Here is a 17,324-nt window from a genome sequence, read left to right as displayed (position 1 = left end):
GAAACTTGTTCTTTTTAAGGCTACCCTAATAGTATAAAGAGAACAAAGTTACATGCATGAGTTGTTCCCAATACTTCCAACGATGAAAACTATTTGAAGGCAATATGTGTGATGTTAAAGACAATGTACAGAGCTGCACGTTTTGGCAGCGCTTGAATTCTCCTTATTTGCTAATTAGTGAAGTTCACTTTGACGGTGCTCGGAGCTCGCGTCGTGCTGTGGCGGTCGTGCGAACAACTCTTCATAATAATTATGGTCGTTAGCGAACTATCCCGACGTATGACATGTGAACATTATGTTAAGCATGTGAATTCAGTTTTACGACGCTACGATACCGCGTAGAGTATTTTATTAATGCATAATAAGTACTGTACGCAGTACCGTATTGTGACAATTTGTATGTTTTCAACAATTGTTCAAAGACCTCCTCCTATCAGAAAGAAAATTACAATAGTAATAATCGTGTTTGCAGGCAAACGAAGAAAAACCGACTTCAATACTGTTTTCAAGCAGTATTGTGTTCCTGTTGGTGAGGAAGGTGACCAGAGCTCCTGGGGGATTGGGGATTGGGTCGGCAACGCGCTTGCGATGCTTCTGGTGTTGCGGGTGTCTATAAGCTACGGTAATCGCTTACCATCAGGTGAGCCGTACGCTTGTTTGCCGACCTAGTGACATAAAAAAAAAACAATTATATCGACAAGTAGTACAACGTAGGTAGATGAAAAAATAGTCAAGTAAATACGGATTATCAAAGATTACTCCAAAAGTTGTAATCAGATCTCGATGAAATTTAAATGTGACCACACGATAAACATCGGCTTTCGATTATATTATAATCATTAAAATCGGTGCACACAGTAAAATTTATGCGGATTTTTGAGAATTTCCCTCGATTTCTCTAGGATCCCATCGTCAGATCCTGGTTTCCTTATTATGATATCAAACTAGGGGATATCTCGTTTCCAACAAAAAAAGAATTATCGAAATCAGTCCATAAACGACGGAGCTATCCCCGAACATACATAATATATATATATATATATATATATATATATATATATATATATATATATATATATATATATATATATATGTATATATATATATATGTAAAGAAAACACAACATTCATTTTATATTTTATTACTTTTTTTAATTAGAACCTTTTTGTTTATTTTATTGTCAGGACAGAAAAATAAAACTTTGTTGTGATGACAGAATTATTTTTACATTAAGATTGTAAGGAAATTAGTTTAAATAAAGGCTTTAAATGTTGTTTTTCTTGTTTTAGGTAAGTGAATATTGTAATTATAATGTAGTTTAAATGCTAAGAATTGTAAATATAGAAAATATGTGGTAATATAAATAAATTTCTTGTTTTAGAGAAACGCAAATATAGTCTTTATTTTGGGATTTCTATTAAAAGGAACAGAAAAAGTATAATTATTATTATAAAACAACATTTTCCGCATTTATTACAAACAAAAATAAAATAAAAAAGATGGATAAATTAAGATTTGATTTCGCTGTCAAGACAGCAGCAGATGGAAAATCCAATATCTTATGCATAACCTCAATAGGTACACCTGATGGTCGAGTTTTTGAAATACCAGCCGAATACCAACCTACAAGTCTACATAAAGAAATTACTAATACCACAAACTTTGTAAAGGTAAAAAAATCATTAAATAAAAGACATCAAACAAGGAAAATCTGGATAACATTGACAGATCAAATGTCAAAAATATATTTAGATGAAGAACAAAATTTGCAGTTTAATGATTTTTACCTGCAAGAAATTGTAGAAAAAATAGATAAGGTTGAATCTATACCTGGCGGTTCAAATCAAACATTGGAAAAATTATTAGAAAAAATACTTGAAGGAAAAGAAAAAGAATCTGAAACTCAAACCTTGGGAAAAATTGCAAAGGATTTTATGATTGAAAAATTCACCGGAAGAAACTCAAATGCCTGCCAATGGATTAAAGATTTTAATAAAGAATGTGAACGTTTCCAAATTAACGAAGACAAGAAAAAAATCGAAATATTAAAGAATTTTTTGGAATACTCTGGTGTTGATTGGTACAGCTGTATGATAATTAAATATACAGTAGAATCAGAATGGGGCAAATGGGAGAAAAATTTTTGTGAGACTTTTGCAAGCAAAGGATGGTCGCCCATTCGATATGCACTTACTTTTAAATACCAAGCAGGCTCGCTACTTGAATATGCTTTAAAAAAAGAAAAATTGTTGTTAAAAGTAAGAAAATCTATTGATACTGGGACGCTTATTGATCTTATAGCATTAGGTTTACCTAATTATGTTACTGATAAAATTGATAGAAAAATTTTACAAACAACGGAAGATCTCTACAATGAAATAGGAAAATTGGAATATCTAATTGGAAGAAATAAACATGAAAAAAATATATGTACAAATTTGAACCCTAAACAAAAACAAATTGAAGCAAAACAACCCTGCCAAATTTGTGTTAATGAAAAAAGGGGAAAACGTTACCATCCTGAGGAAAATTGCTGGTTCCGAGAGAAAAATAAAAACGCATTGGTAAAACATGTAAATAACTCAGAATTAGAAATTGAACTAAATGATAAAAATCCAAAAAACTAATAACGCCACCATTAATAAAAGTAAAGTTACTTTTAAATGACACTTTAGAAGTTTCTGGAATTTATGATTCAGGTTCAAATGTGTCATTAATAAATCCTAGTTTCTGAAGATACAAAAAAAAGAAAATACAAATAACATACAAATGGTAAACTTGAAAACTATTAATGGTGATAAAAAAGTAAAAGGAATGGTAACATTAAGAATAAAAATTTATAATATTGAAAAAACTATGGATATTTTTGTAATAGATAGTGAAAATTTCCATTATGATTTTTTGATTGGTCTGGATTGCATTAAAAATTTCAAATTAATGCAAAATGAAGAATTAAAAATCACACAATGTGATAATAAAAATGAAGAAGGGTTAACTTCAAATAAAGAGGATATGAAGGGCAATAAATACTTAAGGAGAGATGCTCAGAATAAAAATGTCGAAATTCCTGATGTACTAGGTGACAAAAATAGAGAAGAAATAAAATTGGTAAACAAATATGAAATTAATTTTAATGAAAATATAAACGTGGATAAATTTGAAATGATAGTAAACCATCTAGATTCATTTCAACAATCAGAGATAAATAGGTTAATAGAAAAATACAAAACGGTTTTTGCTAAGGATAAATATGACGTCGGCACTGTAAGGGATTATGAGGCTCACATTGACTTAATGGTAGATAAATATTGTTGTAAACGTCCATACAGATGTACAGCAGAAGATAGAAAAGAAATAGAAAGTCAAATATCAAAACTACTAGAAAAAAATTTGATTGAGGAGTCTTATAGCCCATTTGCTGCTCCAGTAACACTGGCATATAAAAAGGAAGATGAAAAAAAAACAAGATTATGTATAGATTTTAGAGAATTAAACAAAATTGTAATCCCTCAATCACAACCATTTCCATTAATTGATGATTTAATAATGAAAACTGTTAACTGTAAATACTTTTCCACTTTAGACGTAAATTCTGCATTCTGGTCAATTCCATTAAAAATTCAAGATAGATACAAAACTGCATTTGTGACACAAGAGGGTCATTTCCAATGGACGTGCCTTCCTTTTGGATTAAAGACAGCTCCGGCTATATTCCAGAGAATATTGAGTAATATCATTAGAAAATACAAACTCTCTAGTTTTGCAGTAAATTTTATAGATGACATTTTAATTTTTTCAAAAAGTTTTGAAGAACATATAATACACCTATCAAGATTATTGGAAGCGATCCTTACTGAAGGTTTTAGACTAAAATTTTCTAAATGTATCTTTGCAAATCATTATGCCAAGTATTTGGGCCATATAATAGAAAACAATTCAGTTAAACCATTGAAAGACTACTTAACTGCTGTGAAAAACTTCCCAGTTCCAGAAACAAGGAAGAATATACGTCAATTCCTTGGAAAAGTAAATTTTCATCATAAGTTTATACCTAACAGCGCAATCATCCTGGAACCTTTACATAATTTACTACGGAAAGATGTGAAATTCATATGGTCTACAGAATGTCAGGAATCATTTGATAAAATAAAAATATTGCTATGCTCAGAACCAATTTTGAAAATATTTGACCCTAAACTACCAATAAGCATTTACACAGATGCAAGCATTAAGGGAGTGGGAGCGGTGTTGAAACAAGAAGATAAGCAAGGAGACAATAAGCCGGTTGCTTATTTTTCAAAAAAATTAACTGAAGCTCAAAAGAAGAAAAAGGCTATATACCTAGAATGTTTGGCAATAAAAGAAGCTGTGAAATATTGGCAGCACTGGCTTATGGGAAGAGAATTTACAGTATACTCAGATCATAAACCATTAGAAAATTTGAACATCAAGTCTAGAACTGATGAAGAACTTGGTGATTTGACTTACTATCTATCACAATATAATTTTAAAATTAAATACAACCCAGGAAAATCAAATCAAGAAGCAGATAGTTTAAGCAGAAATCCAGTTCTAGATTGTTATGAGAATGCTGATGATTTTTTGAGAGTAGTAAATTTAATAAACCTAGAAGACATAAAACATGATCAAAAAACAAATATGCACTTACAAAATGAAAAAGGAAAATTTATATTGGAGAATGAAATTTATTATAAAAGGAGAAAAAAGGAAAAAAAAATAATAATTTCAGAAGAACTTAGTAAGACTCTAATTAAAGATGTTCACAATACTTACTGTCACCTTGGAACAACACAGATGATAAATAAAATAACACCATTCTACACAGCAAAAAACCTCATTAAAAACATTAAACAAATTTGTAATGACTGTGAAATTTGTATAAAAAACAAATCAAGGAAAAAGCCAAAGTATGGCTTATTGTCATATTTAGGTCCAGCAAGACGTCCATTTGAAATTGTATCAATTGATACTATTGGAGGTTTCGGAGGATCACGGTCAACAAAAAAGTACCTTCATTTACTGGTTGATCATTTTACTAGATATGCTTTTATTTTCACGTCAAAAACTCAAAGCCCAAATGATTTCATTAAACTTGTAAAAAGTGTGACAGAAAGTTACAATATTGATATGATATTAACGGACCAATACACTGGTATAAATTCGAAAGATTTTAAGGAATTTCTAAAAAAAAATAACATAAAAATGATTTTTACTGCTGTGGATACACCATTCTCAAACGGAATTAATGAAAGGCTAAACCAAACTTTAGTCAATAAAATAAGATGCAAAATAAATGAAAGTGATAAAAAAACATCATGGACAACAATTGCTCATAAATGTGTAGAAAAATATAATGAAACGGAACATACAGTAACAAAGTTTTCTCCAAAATATCTTTTGGAAGGAGAAAATGTAAATATTCTACCAACTGAACTGAAATCAAGACCTACAAAAGAAGATCTAAAAAGAGATAGAAAATTAGCCTTAAAAAATACAATTAATTCTCACAATTATAATAAGAAAATTTTCGACCGACATAGAAAAGAATGTGTATTGAAAGTGGGAGACAGAGTCTATGTGGAAAACGGAAATCGATTAAATAGGAAGAAAACAGATGAGTTAAGAATTGGACCATATGAAATTCTGAAGAAGATTTCCAAATCAATCTATGAAGTTAATACTGGACATAGAAAATCGGAATCAAATTTCTACCACATTACCAAACTGACTCCAGTTTTGGTTGTTAAATGAACAATTGCATGGATTACCGCTTGCAATTGTTTCTTTCTGGGGGGGAGATGTAAAGAAAACACAACATTCATTTTATATTTTATTACTTTTTTTAATTAGAACCTTTTTGTTTATTTTATTGTCAGGACAGAAAAATAAAACTTTGTTGTGATGACAGAATTATTTTTACATTAAGATTGTAAGGAAATTAGTTTAAATAAAGGCTTTAAATGTTGTTTTTCTTGTTTTAGGTAAGTGAATATTGTAATTATAATGTAGTTTAAATGCTAAGAATTGTAAATATAGAAAATATGTGGTAATATAAATAAATTTCTTGTTTTAGAGAAACGCAAATATAGTCTTTATTTTGGGATTTCTATTAAAAGGAACAGAAAAAGTATAATTATTATTATATATATATATATATATATATATATATATATATATATATATATACGGTCGACTTAAGTAACCTCCTCCTTTGAAGTCGGTTAAAAAATGGTTTATAACTTTGGAGACATTTGTGAAGTGAAACTTCTTTACGTTACGTTACTAGAACATTACAAAAAGTGTGATCGGGTGCGTTTAACGGAGCAAGAGATAGAAGTGCGACTTTCTCTCTTTCTCTTTACAATTTTACATTCTTAAAAATAACTCTTAATTGACTTTTATTGTACTTATTTTTTAATTTACTAGCCACGTTTAATTAACAGTATTTAAATATTTCGACAAGAATGTCGAATTTAATAATAATAAAATACGTATATGTTCTTTTAACTCCAACACACCACACCTAAAGGCGTCGTTTAAGATTTGTAGTTCAAAAGCGAACAGTAATTTATATCCTGACGTAAAAAGCATGTGTGGCTCTATGCAGGCGGAACGATCGTCAGCAACACGTGTGTCTACGAAACTGAAATATCGATAAAACGATATGAAATATTAAATTAATAACTGACATTTTATATAACTTTTTTCAAACCAATTTATTATTTAAAGATTGAAAAAAAATAACTGTTAATAAATTCGTTCCGGATTATAGATTTTTATTTTTTATTTTTTCGTGTCTGTTTACGTAAATTCAAATATCGTTAAGGGTAAAACTTGTTTGTATTGAAAGGTATCTCCTAGTTCACACAGCTCACCTTTCAGCTTTCAACCAAATAATTGTAATGTTGATTCCATAATATCTGAGTTACTTTTGATATGTTTACTTACAATATCTTATTAAAGTAGATAAAAGTCAAAAAAATATCAACCGTCGTCTACATAGACAACTAAAACTCTGTGTTCTTTTAACTTACAACACACTAACGTTATAATTTCCTCCGTCAAACAATTTTCATATGATTAAATTTTTATAAAAATCTATACTTCTAAAGCAAGAAGAGACTTGTTAATCCCATACCGTCTGTCCAGAGCTTAAATCCGTCGCTCCGTTGAATTTTCAATTATCCTTACCCTATAGATATATGTGAATTGCTTATTCACGCTTCTATTTGTCGACCGCCATTTTGTTACAGGGAAATAACGTTCAACTATCTCTGACGCACTAATTAACATTAAATATCCACTTCCATTAATAGCTTTTAAAGATATGCGCTTCCATTATTGAAAACCTATTAATAGATCAGATTTCATTCGTTTTATGTATGATGTAAATCTGTTTAAGTACAATGAATAATAAATAAATATAATAAATGTTCGCTTCAGCCTATAATATCCCACAGTTGGGCATAGGCTTCTTTCTCCGTGTAGCAGAAGGATTAGCATCAACTTAATCCACCACGCTGCTCGAATGCGGGTTGGAGGATATATTCCCTATTAGGAGTAACAATCGCTATCTAATGTACATATAAATGTATCTAATGTACATGATTACAACCGCAACCGACAGCTTAACGTGCTCTCCAAGGCACGGTGGGGAGACCCACAAGGACTAGCACCAGACCGGAAATAAATATTTGTTTAAAAATAAATTTCCACTCCGAGCAGGAATCGAACCCGCGTCCGTCGAGCTTTAGGTTCCGCCGACACAGCACACACACCATTACACCAAAGCGTTCGTAAATATTTATTATATTTTATTTCAGATTCATTAGATCCATAAAGTATTAGTGAGTTAGTTACAATATTGACTTATAAACTATGTTCGTAGTTGTTAATAGGATTATATAAAATTATTTTATTTGTCTTATCATTGCTCTTTTCCAATGTTTGCAATGATTACAATGACTTTAATTCCGATCGCTTTCAATAGGTGTGGTTATGCTCATAATTAGTAATTGTAGTTACTCGTGTCGTGAGTTTTGTTAATACGATAAAAATATAGTAACTTCCAGAATTTTCCAGAAATTTTCCAGAAACATTCTAGTTCAATTGGAAGATTAATTATTATTTCTTTTAAGATATTACAGAGATCCTAGTGACCATGGTTTGTTGTTATTGACGAATCTTCTTCTTCCTTTTTATTAAAAAAGACCCACATAGGCAATCCATGTCCAAGGTACACGAATACAATAATAATTTCCAAAAAACTATGTTAAATACGTGGATTTGAGTGAGTGGATTTTGTGTCGCTTCAGCCTGTAATATCCAACTGCTGGGCATAGGCATCTTTTCCATGCAGGAGAAGGATCAAAGCTTAATCTACCACGCTGCTCCAATGCGGTTTGTGGATTTGACATAAGCGTTAAAAATCAAGCACTGTTTTACTTTTGTCCATTAACTGAACTTTCCTCGAACACTACGTACGTTCATGACATTATATTAACACGTTGCTACAGAATACCAAAAATGTCATTGATAGACTGTTGAATGAATTTAGTGCTAACACTAACTTAAAAACGTAACGTATAAAAAATTTGAAAATTAAATTGTGAGACTTAATTTTATTTTTCTGTCCATAATTAAGAGACAAAGGAAAATTATAATAACAGTCTAATAAAAATAATCATTTAATATTAGTAATATTAGTATGCTGAACTAAGCACAAACTGTATAACAAAGTTACTTGTATGAATTATAAAACAAGATAAAATTCGATTCAAATATAACATCAAATTCGTAGCCGACTAAAATTAGTTTAGCAAAAACGTAGCATAGTGCTACGTTCACCGCTACAAATCTCGTAGAGTTAAAATTGGATGTACCTTTCATATAAATAACGTAGCGGATGGAATTTAAATAAACTGTACAACCCTATGCAACTGTTCTAGTTTTTTCATAAAACATTCATATTAATTGATAAACGTGAATTTACATCGAATGTGAAAGTTAAAGTATCATAACGATATTATTTTTCAATCCATTTAACAAATTTTTGTCGTATATGGAATATTTCAAAGGATTCGTTGTATAAAATTTATACGAAATTTGTAATCTCTAAATGACAGCTTTACACTGAATAAAATATACACACATCAGCCTATCGCAGTCCATTGCTGGACATATGTTACAAGTTCGCGCCAAAAATGGCGTGAACTCATGTGTTTTGCCCATAGTCACCACACCGGGCAGGCGGGTTAGTGACCGAAGGCTTTGTCGCACCGAAGACGCTGCTTCCCGTCTTCGGTCTGTGTATTTCAAAGCTTTTTAAGTTCCAAGGTGGTATTGGAACTGTGTTATCCCTTAGTCACCTCTTACGACACCCACGGGAAGAGAGGGGGTTAGGCTATATTCTTTGCTGCCGCAACCACACAGCCACAAAATATATGAAAATATATTGTTTCCGTATTGTAACGAAGTAAAAACATTTGATTGCATATTTGATAATATTTTAACTGGTCGATTATTGAAGTTAAGTATATTATCAGTGCTACCGACTAGTACTTTTTTTTAAGAGATAAAGTCAATTAATTTATATGTAAGTAATAAATTTAAAATGGTTATTTTAAAATTTAATACAACATTTTATATGATAAGGTGAAACAATTCATATTTTGTAAGCAACTTTTTTTTTTTAACATGAAACTTAAAAACACCTAACATTATAATTGCAATTATCTCTGAAACATCTTCACAAACAATTTATTTTCTTAATGAAAAAAATGAAATACAACAGCAGTGAGAAATATTTTCTGTTTTATCCTGCTTAAGGAGATAAATTCAACTAATTTAACTCCTAGAATCACGGAAGATCTCGGTGCACATTTAATTTGATAAATATATTATCTTAAAATAAAGACGGTTTAGACGAAAAGAAGAAGATTTTCCAGTACTATATATATTTCTAAAATAAAAGTAGTCTAAGTTACTCCTTATTACACCAGCTATCTGCCAGTGAAAGCTCCATCAAAATCGGTCCAGCCGTTTAAGAGATTAGCCGGAACAAACAGACAGACAGACAGATAAAAATTGTAAAAAATGTCATTTTGATATATATGACGTATATACATATGCATTTAGTAAAGAGCGGTTATTTTAATATTACAAACAGACACTCCAATTTTATTTATATGTATAGATGTATAGATAACAAAATAACCCAAAGACCTGTAGTATCGTATCCTTATCAATACTCGGATAGATTATGTTCATCGATCAAATGTTATTTATAATTGATTCTGTATCTGGTCGTGATGAATAGCGTCCGTGCTAAAACACATACAGTAATAGAAAATGGAACTTCGTTCATTAATTTCATTGCAACTTGATTGGATTTCAATATTAAAATATTGCATTATAACTATTATTTATTTAACAATACTACAGATATTAAAAGTTATGTTTTGAATATATTTTTCTTATCTGACTTATTATTTTTGTTAATAAAGCTGTTTGTTATTAGGAACAGTAATGCTGGTAGTTATAACAATGTAAGGAAATTTGTACACATTGAAATATTTTAATTGAAATTAACTAAATAGGACTGCCTTATAAATAACAAATAAATAAATATATTTCTTTTAGCGGCTAAGCGGCTTAAAATATAAATAAAATAGAACAAAACTAACCGACCTAACATTACTTGTAGAGTTAAATTGTAATATTTACTACTAGTGAATATTGCAATTTTTCTTTCTCAACCTCAAAATAAATCCTTTATATATTAGATAGACATTATATATTAGTTAGACAATCCATATTAGATATCTTATATTAAAAAAAAAAAACAATATTAAATACGTATTGGAATGACAATCGTAAATACAATTTTAATCATTGATTAATTTTAAAATTAATGTTTTTATAAAAATCTTTACCGGTTCATTAAGATCATCGGTTTATTCATACACATTAGAATATTTTGACGTGACAACCTCTAATAAATCGATGAACGCCAGCTGCATGCACGAAAAAGGATGACTCAATGTCTCGTTACCGTCATTGTCCTGTTACGACAATAGGTATATTATATTATTTTTGTATATGATGAGATCACAAAGTTCATATTTTTTACACATTCAGAACTTCTAACACATCCCACCCCGCAAACGATATTTATTGATGTAAGTAATATCCGGTTATCCATAGCAGGTAGGCATAATTTTATTCTTACAGATAACAATGTTTCCCTGATAAATCTTATAAGAAAAAGGGCCGTCGTCCCGTACAGGCAATTTAGTATCTGATCAAACCAAATGTAATAACTGCGCAAATATGGAGGAACAATGGAAAGTAAATTAGTTTCTTGGGGGAACAGAAACTCAATTGTCAAAATGGATTGCCCGGATTTATCAACGATATAGGACTTTGTTTACTGTCATAAGCTAATTTTGCATTAGATTGCATCTGTCTACTCATTTTGGTTCTGTAACATTGTAACATTGTTTATAATATAAAAACCTTTATTTAAGTTCCAATGAAATTATCAAAACCTTTAGGATGACGGAAGACTTGGTTAGGCTGACCCATGATAAATTCAGAGATACAGATGTTCAGTCTTTCACCCAGTAATAAGACCATCAAGCAAGTATTATTCTCGTAAAATTATGAACTTAGATAGAATATAATTTACATACAATTAGTAAAGAAAGGCAAAGGTATATACAATTAGTAAATAGGTAAATTGTATATATTTGTGTGTATGTGTTTGTATTAGTAAATTTGTTTTATTTTAAGGATGTTTTCTGATTCATCATAATTTTGGGTAATGTGAAAATACGGCTTTCAGCTTTTTACACATGTAACACGTATGGGTACGTATGTATTATAGATACATGTCCTAAGAATGTTATTACGCAAAAATATAAAAAGAATAGCTTCCAGTACAACAGAATTGAACGCTGACACGGGATAGGCATGAAGAACTTATGAAACCCCTACTTTCGACTTCCTTAGCTCTCAAACATTCTCTATTTTGATTCCATACATTCTTTTACAAAAGTAATTAGTGATTCCTCTTGTGCTACATGTCTAACATCTACACGATTTTTCCCGGCTGACGCCAAAAAGAATTAATTAAAGAGACAAATAATAATATGAATTAAATAACTTAAGTTATCGTTTTAAATGTGGGTAATTCCATAGTACCCAATAACTCTCAGAAGTCACGGGAATATTAGATATTGAGGTTAATAATAACAATTTATGATAACTTTTAATAAAACGGCTTAAATTTTTACACACTTAATTAATTTAATTACTACTATTAACTTTTACAGCATATCCGCAACATTTTATTTAACTTTTAATTATGAACATTTTAGTCTGAACTTAATTATCGAGTCAAATTTTATAAAAAAGATAACGTTTGAAACTTTTAATATAGTAAATCTTTCTAAGCTACATTATTCAAAACTAGGCGTTCCTCGTGATATTTCTTCTGAGCACTGTTTATATTAATCATAAATATTATCAGATCACTTATACTGATCTACAGAGGTAGGGAAAAATAAAACAAAATATATACCATAAATACTATGGCCATGGCTCAGAAAACATAATGTTGGACGCCCACCAGCCAGATGGACCGACGACTTGAAGCTTAGCTGGTAATGACTGGATGCTGAAAGCAGGAGATCATTCTTGTGACGTACCCTGGAGGAGGCTGATGATGATATTATAACGTTGAGAACCACTTTATAGTATTCTCATTGTATAAACATAGATTAGGGGCTAACTCCTGCTGACAAAGTATCTTTGCCAGCCTATCAATAACTTGTGTGATCAATTATTACTATATTTAGTACTTCTAGTTTCACAGATTTTAGACTAGCCCTTTGGCACAGTTTGTAGTGGCCCTGCTTTCTTTGCCACGGGTTGCGGGTTCGATTTCCACCTGAGTCTGGGTGTAATATAATATTTGTACTTATATTTATTTATTTATTTATTTATTTATTCTTAATGTACACCGAAATACAGACACATATAAAGAAAGATACAATAGAAGATGTACAAAGGCGATCTTATCGCTAAATAGCGATTTCTTCCAGATAACCTTTGGGTACAGGACACGATACAGTAGCAGCGGTTAAGGTGTGCACAAATTAAGGAGTAAAGATCAATTATAAATAGATAAAAACTACGATATGATAAACTTACATAATTATTAAAAAAGAAAAAAAAAACATATAAATAAGTAAATATTTTAGTATATAATGTATGAAACACATATATACACACATACATACATACATACATACATACATATAACATACACATACATAATTACATTGAGGCATACATATATCTACATAGTAATATGCATAAAAAAATAATTAGATACATAAAATATACAGTAACAATAATTATTTACAAATAATAATATACATATAAATATCATATCAATAAATGTTATTAACGATATGTAGATAGAAAATGTTTTTTAACACGTCGTTTAAAAATATCAATCGACTCTGCTTGGCGAATGTCTCGCGGGAGGGCATTCCACAGTTTTACGGCCTTAACACAAAAAGATTTGCTGTAACATTGACTGTGCGATATAGGATGTTTAAGTCTGTTGTCACCCTGAGAACGAAGGCCTACAAACTGGGCAAGTCCGAGCCAAGAAAAGTAAAACATTTTTTTAGGTATGGGGGAGTAGTGGGATGGAAAAGGATAGAGTAGAGAAAAGATAGAAGATGTAAGTTGCGGCGTTCTCTTATTTTAAGCCAGTTAAGCTGTGCTCGATAATCTGAGATATGATCGTACTTTCTTAAACCAAATATGAATCTGATGATCATGTTTTGAAGGCGTTCAAGTTTATTAAGGAGAGTTTCAGACAGGTCAGAATAGCAGACATCAGCGTAATCAAGAATAGGGAAAAGAAGTGTGTGGGCAAGTGATATCTTAGTTTTGATAGGCAAGAAATTTTTCCACTTTCTCAATGTGCCGATTGCAGCATATATTTTGCGACTGATCTCAGCAACTTGAGGTCTCCAAGAAAGTGTGCTGTCTAGATAGATATATAATTATAAAAAAATATTTAGTTATAACAGTCGGCTGTTACCTGTAACACAAGCATTAAGTTGCTAACCATAGGAACAGACGACCGTGTGTGTATGTTATATGATATGTATTTATTTATTTATTTTAATACACGTTGAGAAGCAAAATAGTTTTAAAGGTGTAATAGAATAATCATTTCAGAAAGTTTTATATACTGTCGATGACATAGAAGATCAGATTATTTATAATTTTATCAGCTACTAATGAAAATCGTGTTTATCAAGACTCACAAAACAAGCTTCTTATATTATTTACTAACTGTTAACTGTAACGTTTATACATATTAAAATGTAAATTATCATAAGGACATGTTTGGTCACATTTTGGCACTTTAGGGTCCGACATGAACAAACTAATTCAAAGTTCTGAAATATTAACATGAGACGAAAGTTGGTAATGAATATTTATTAAATGTTTATAATTTAATTGTAGTACCACCATATGATACAACATTAAAGTATGTTTAATACTGTTTCAAGTAAATGGATAGTCATATAACTTTAAGTTATTTTTATGTTTATAAATAGCTTGGGTGTTTTAATGGTAAAGAAAATATGATGGATTGGTACATTCTAAAGGCAAAACCACGAGATATGGACAGATTAAAAATATACAATTATCATTTTTGTTAAAATATATCTCGAATGTATCCGTAATTAAAATTATCAAACAATAAGCTCGCTAGTTAGTACAAGAACTTTGTATTATAGTTGAGTAAACTTTGGCTTAAATATCTTACCCAGTTCCGCTATCAAACCTCGACCGCTCAAGATAAACTATGTAAACACCGCAAATTAATACCTATCATTTTCTAGACTAGACCTGAGATGTCTTGTAGTTTCGGTTGTTAATCTTCGAAGCGACACGTATATAACTTCTATGCTTATCATTATTTCAGATGTAGTAGAAGTTATCGTATAAACTTAATTACCTTTTATTAAAAAAGATAAGTAAATTAAAATTACAATTTTTTTAGAAATACAAGTTTTCATTTTCGTCAACAATTAAGCTGACTAAAAGAAAATTACAAAAACATTTTTTTATATAAAAAATTAGCTGCTAAAACGAATACTTTTGCCTGTTCTTGTGTGCATTTTTCGCTCACTCGCTTCAGCTTATCGCAGTACACTGTTTGACATGGCCCTCCCCCAAGTTCGTATCAAAATTTCCAGTTTTCCCCAGTATAATGTGCATGCTCCTGTAGATAATTAGGTAATATCTGTCAGTATAAAACTCATTTCAACAGCGAATTAAATTAAAAAATATAAAGTTAATTATGCTCATAATATTAAAAATTTAATTTTATTATTTGTTCGTCCATAATCACTCGCAACATTACTATGATTAAGCTTATTAATACTTTGTTAAAATAATATAATTATGTTTTTTTTTTTTTTTTGGAAAACAAGCGTACGACTAATCTAATTGCAAACGATTAGTGTAGCTTATACTAGATCTACCTGCAACACCAGAAGCATCGCAAACGCATTGCCGACCCTCACGGGTCACCCCGACCCTCCCCAGGAGCTCTGGCTAACCTCACGTTACTCACAATAGGAAACGTGTACTCTAAAATAAATGAAAATGTTTATGTTAAACAAAATATTAACGCTTACGAACCGAGTTCAAAGCACTAACGAACCAGTGGAGTGTCCACTTCGACTAGAATCATTGGAGCGTAGCAGACTTTCAAATAAGTCCTGAAATTGAAAACGACTACAACGTTATACGGAGGGTACTTTTACGGGTGCATGGAAAAATCTGAAATGAGTGAATACACACAAAAGTTAGCCATAGAAAGAAGGACGTAACTAGATTTTTGTGAGTTGTATATAAATATTTATGTATGTTCGGGGATAACTTCGTCGTTTATGAACCGATTTTGATAATTCTTTTTTTGTTAGAATGCAGATATCCTAAGTGTGGTACCATGATAAGGAAACCATAATCTGATGATGGGATCCCAGAGAAATCGAGAGAAACCCTCATAGCTTTTTACTGTGTGTACCGATTTCGATGATTTTTAATTTAATCGAAAACCAATGTTTATCATGTGGCCCCAATTAAAATTTCATCGAGATCTGATTACAACTTTTGAAGTAAATTTTGATAATGCATATGTACTTAGAGGCGATAAGTCTCTGTTAAAGAATTACAGACCGATCTCACTTCTGAGCCACGTCTATAAGCTGTTTTCGAGGGTTGTTACGAATCGTCTCGCCAGAAGACTCGACGAATTCCAACCACCAGAGCAGGCTGGGTTTCGAAATGGCTACAGCACCGTGGACCACATCCATACTGTTCGGCAGATTATCCAAAAGACGGAAGAATATAATCAACCGCTGTGTATGGCATTTGTGGACTACGAGAAAGCCTTCGACTCCGTCGAGACCTGGGCTGTCCTGGACTCTCTGCAGAGATGTCATATCGACTGGCGATATATCGAGGTACTAAAATCTATGTACGATGCGGCGACGATGACCGTTCATGTCAATGACCAAAGAACAAGACCTATTTCCCTCCGGCGCGGGGTAAGACAGGGGGATGTAATATCACCGAAACTGTTTACCACTGCGCTAGAGGATGTTTTTAAGACCTTGGATTGGGGGGAACGGGGCATCAACGTCAACGGTGAATTCATCTCTCACCTTCGTTTCGCCGACGATATTGTCATCTTTGCGGAGACGCTGGATGAGTTAGGCCAAATGCTGGCCGGCCTAAACGAGTCCTCCCGACGTGTCGGTCTCTGTATAAACTTGGATAAGACGAAAGTTATGTTTAACAACCAAGTCATACCGATACCGGTATCGGTCGATGGTACCCTTCTCGAAGTTGTTCAGGATTATATTTACTTAGGCCATACTATCCAACTAGGCCGCAACAACTTCGAGAAGGAGGCCGATAGGAGGATTCGGTTGGGCTGGGCGGCGTTTGGCAGACTCCGTCGAGTCTTCACTTCGAAGATTCCGCAATGCTTGAAGACAAAAGTTTTCGAGCAATGCGTCCTGCCTGTGTTAACATACGGAGCCGAGACGTGGACACTGACCAAGGGACTGGTCCACAAGTTTAAAGTCGCTCAACGTGCAATGGAACGGGCTATGCTTGGGGTCTCTCTCAAAGACAGGATTAGAAATGAGACTATCCGCGAGAGAACGAAAGTAACCGACATAGCCCACAGAAT

General features: G+C 31.6%; 1 protein-coding gene and 1 long non-coding RNA gene across 2 annotated transcripts; both read left to right on the top strand.

Annotated features, from left to right (window-relative positions):
• Positions 1–1,249: 1,249 nt before the first annotated feature.
• LOC123655018 lies at positions 1,250–2,710 on the top strand. The gene is made up of 2 exons (XM_045590866.1): positions 1,250–1,290; positions 1,383–2,710. The coding sequence occupies exon 2, from the start codon at positions 1,501–1,503 to the stop codon at positions 2,626–2,628; it is 1,128 nt and encodes a 375-aa protein (XP_045446822.1). The 5' UTR covers positions 1,250–1,290; positions 1,383–1,500; the 3' UTR covers positions 2,629–2,710.
• Positions 2,711–5,962: 3,252 nt separating this feature from the next.
• Positions 5,963–6,137, top strand: LOC123654939. The gene is made up of 2 exons (XR_006743287.1): positions 5,963–6,003; positions 6,096–6,137. It is a non-coding gene; the product is annotated as an uncharacterized LOC123654939 (long non-coding RNA).
• Positions 6,138–17,324: the final 11,187 nt, after the last annotated feature.

Source organism: Melitaea cinxia, chromosome 7 (genome assembly GCF_905220565.1).
Source record: "Melitaea cinxia chromosome 7, ilMelCinx1.1, whole genome shotgun sequence".
Classification (NCBI taxonomy): Eukaryota; Metazoa; Arthropoda; class Insecta; order Lepidoptera; family Nymphalidae; genus Melitaea; species Melitaea cinxia.
Note: the sequence above shows the minus strand (reverse complement) of the source record. Positions and strands in the feature narration are given on the sequence as shown.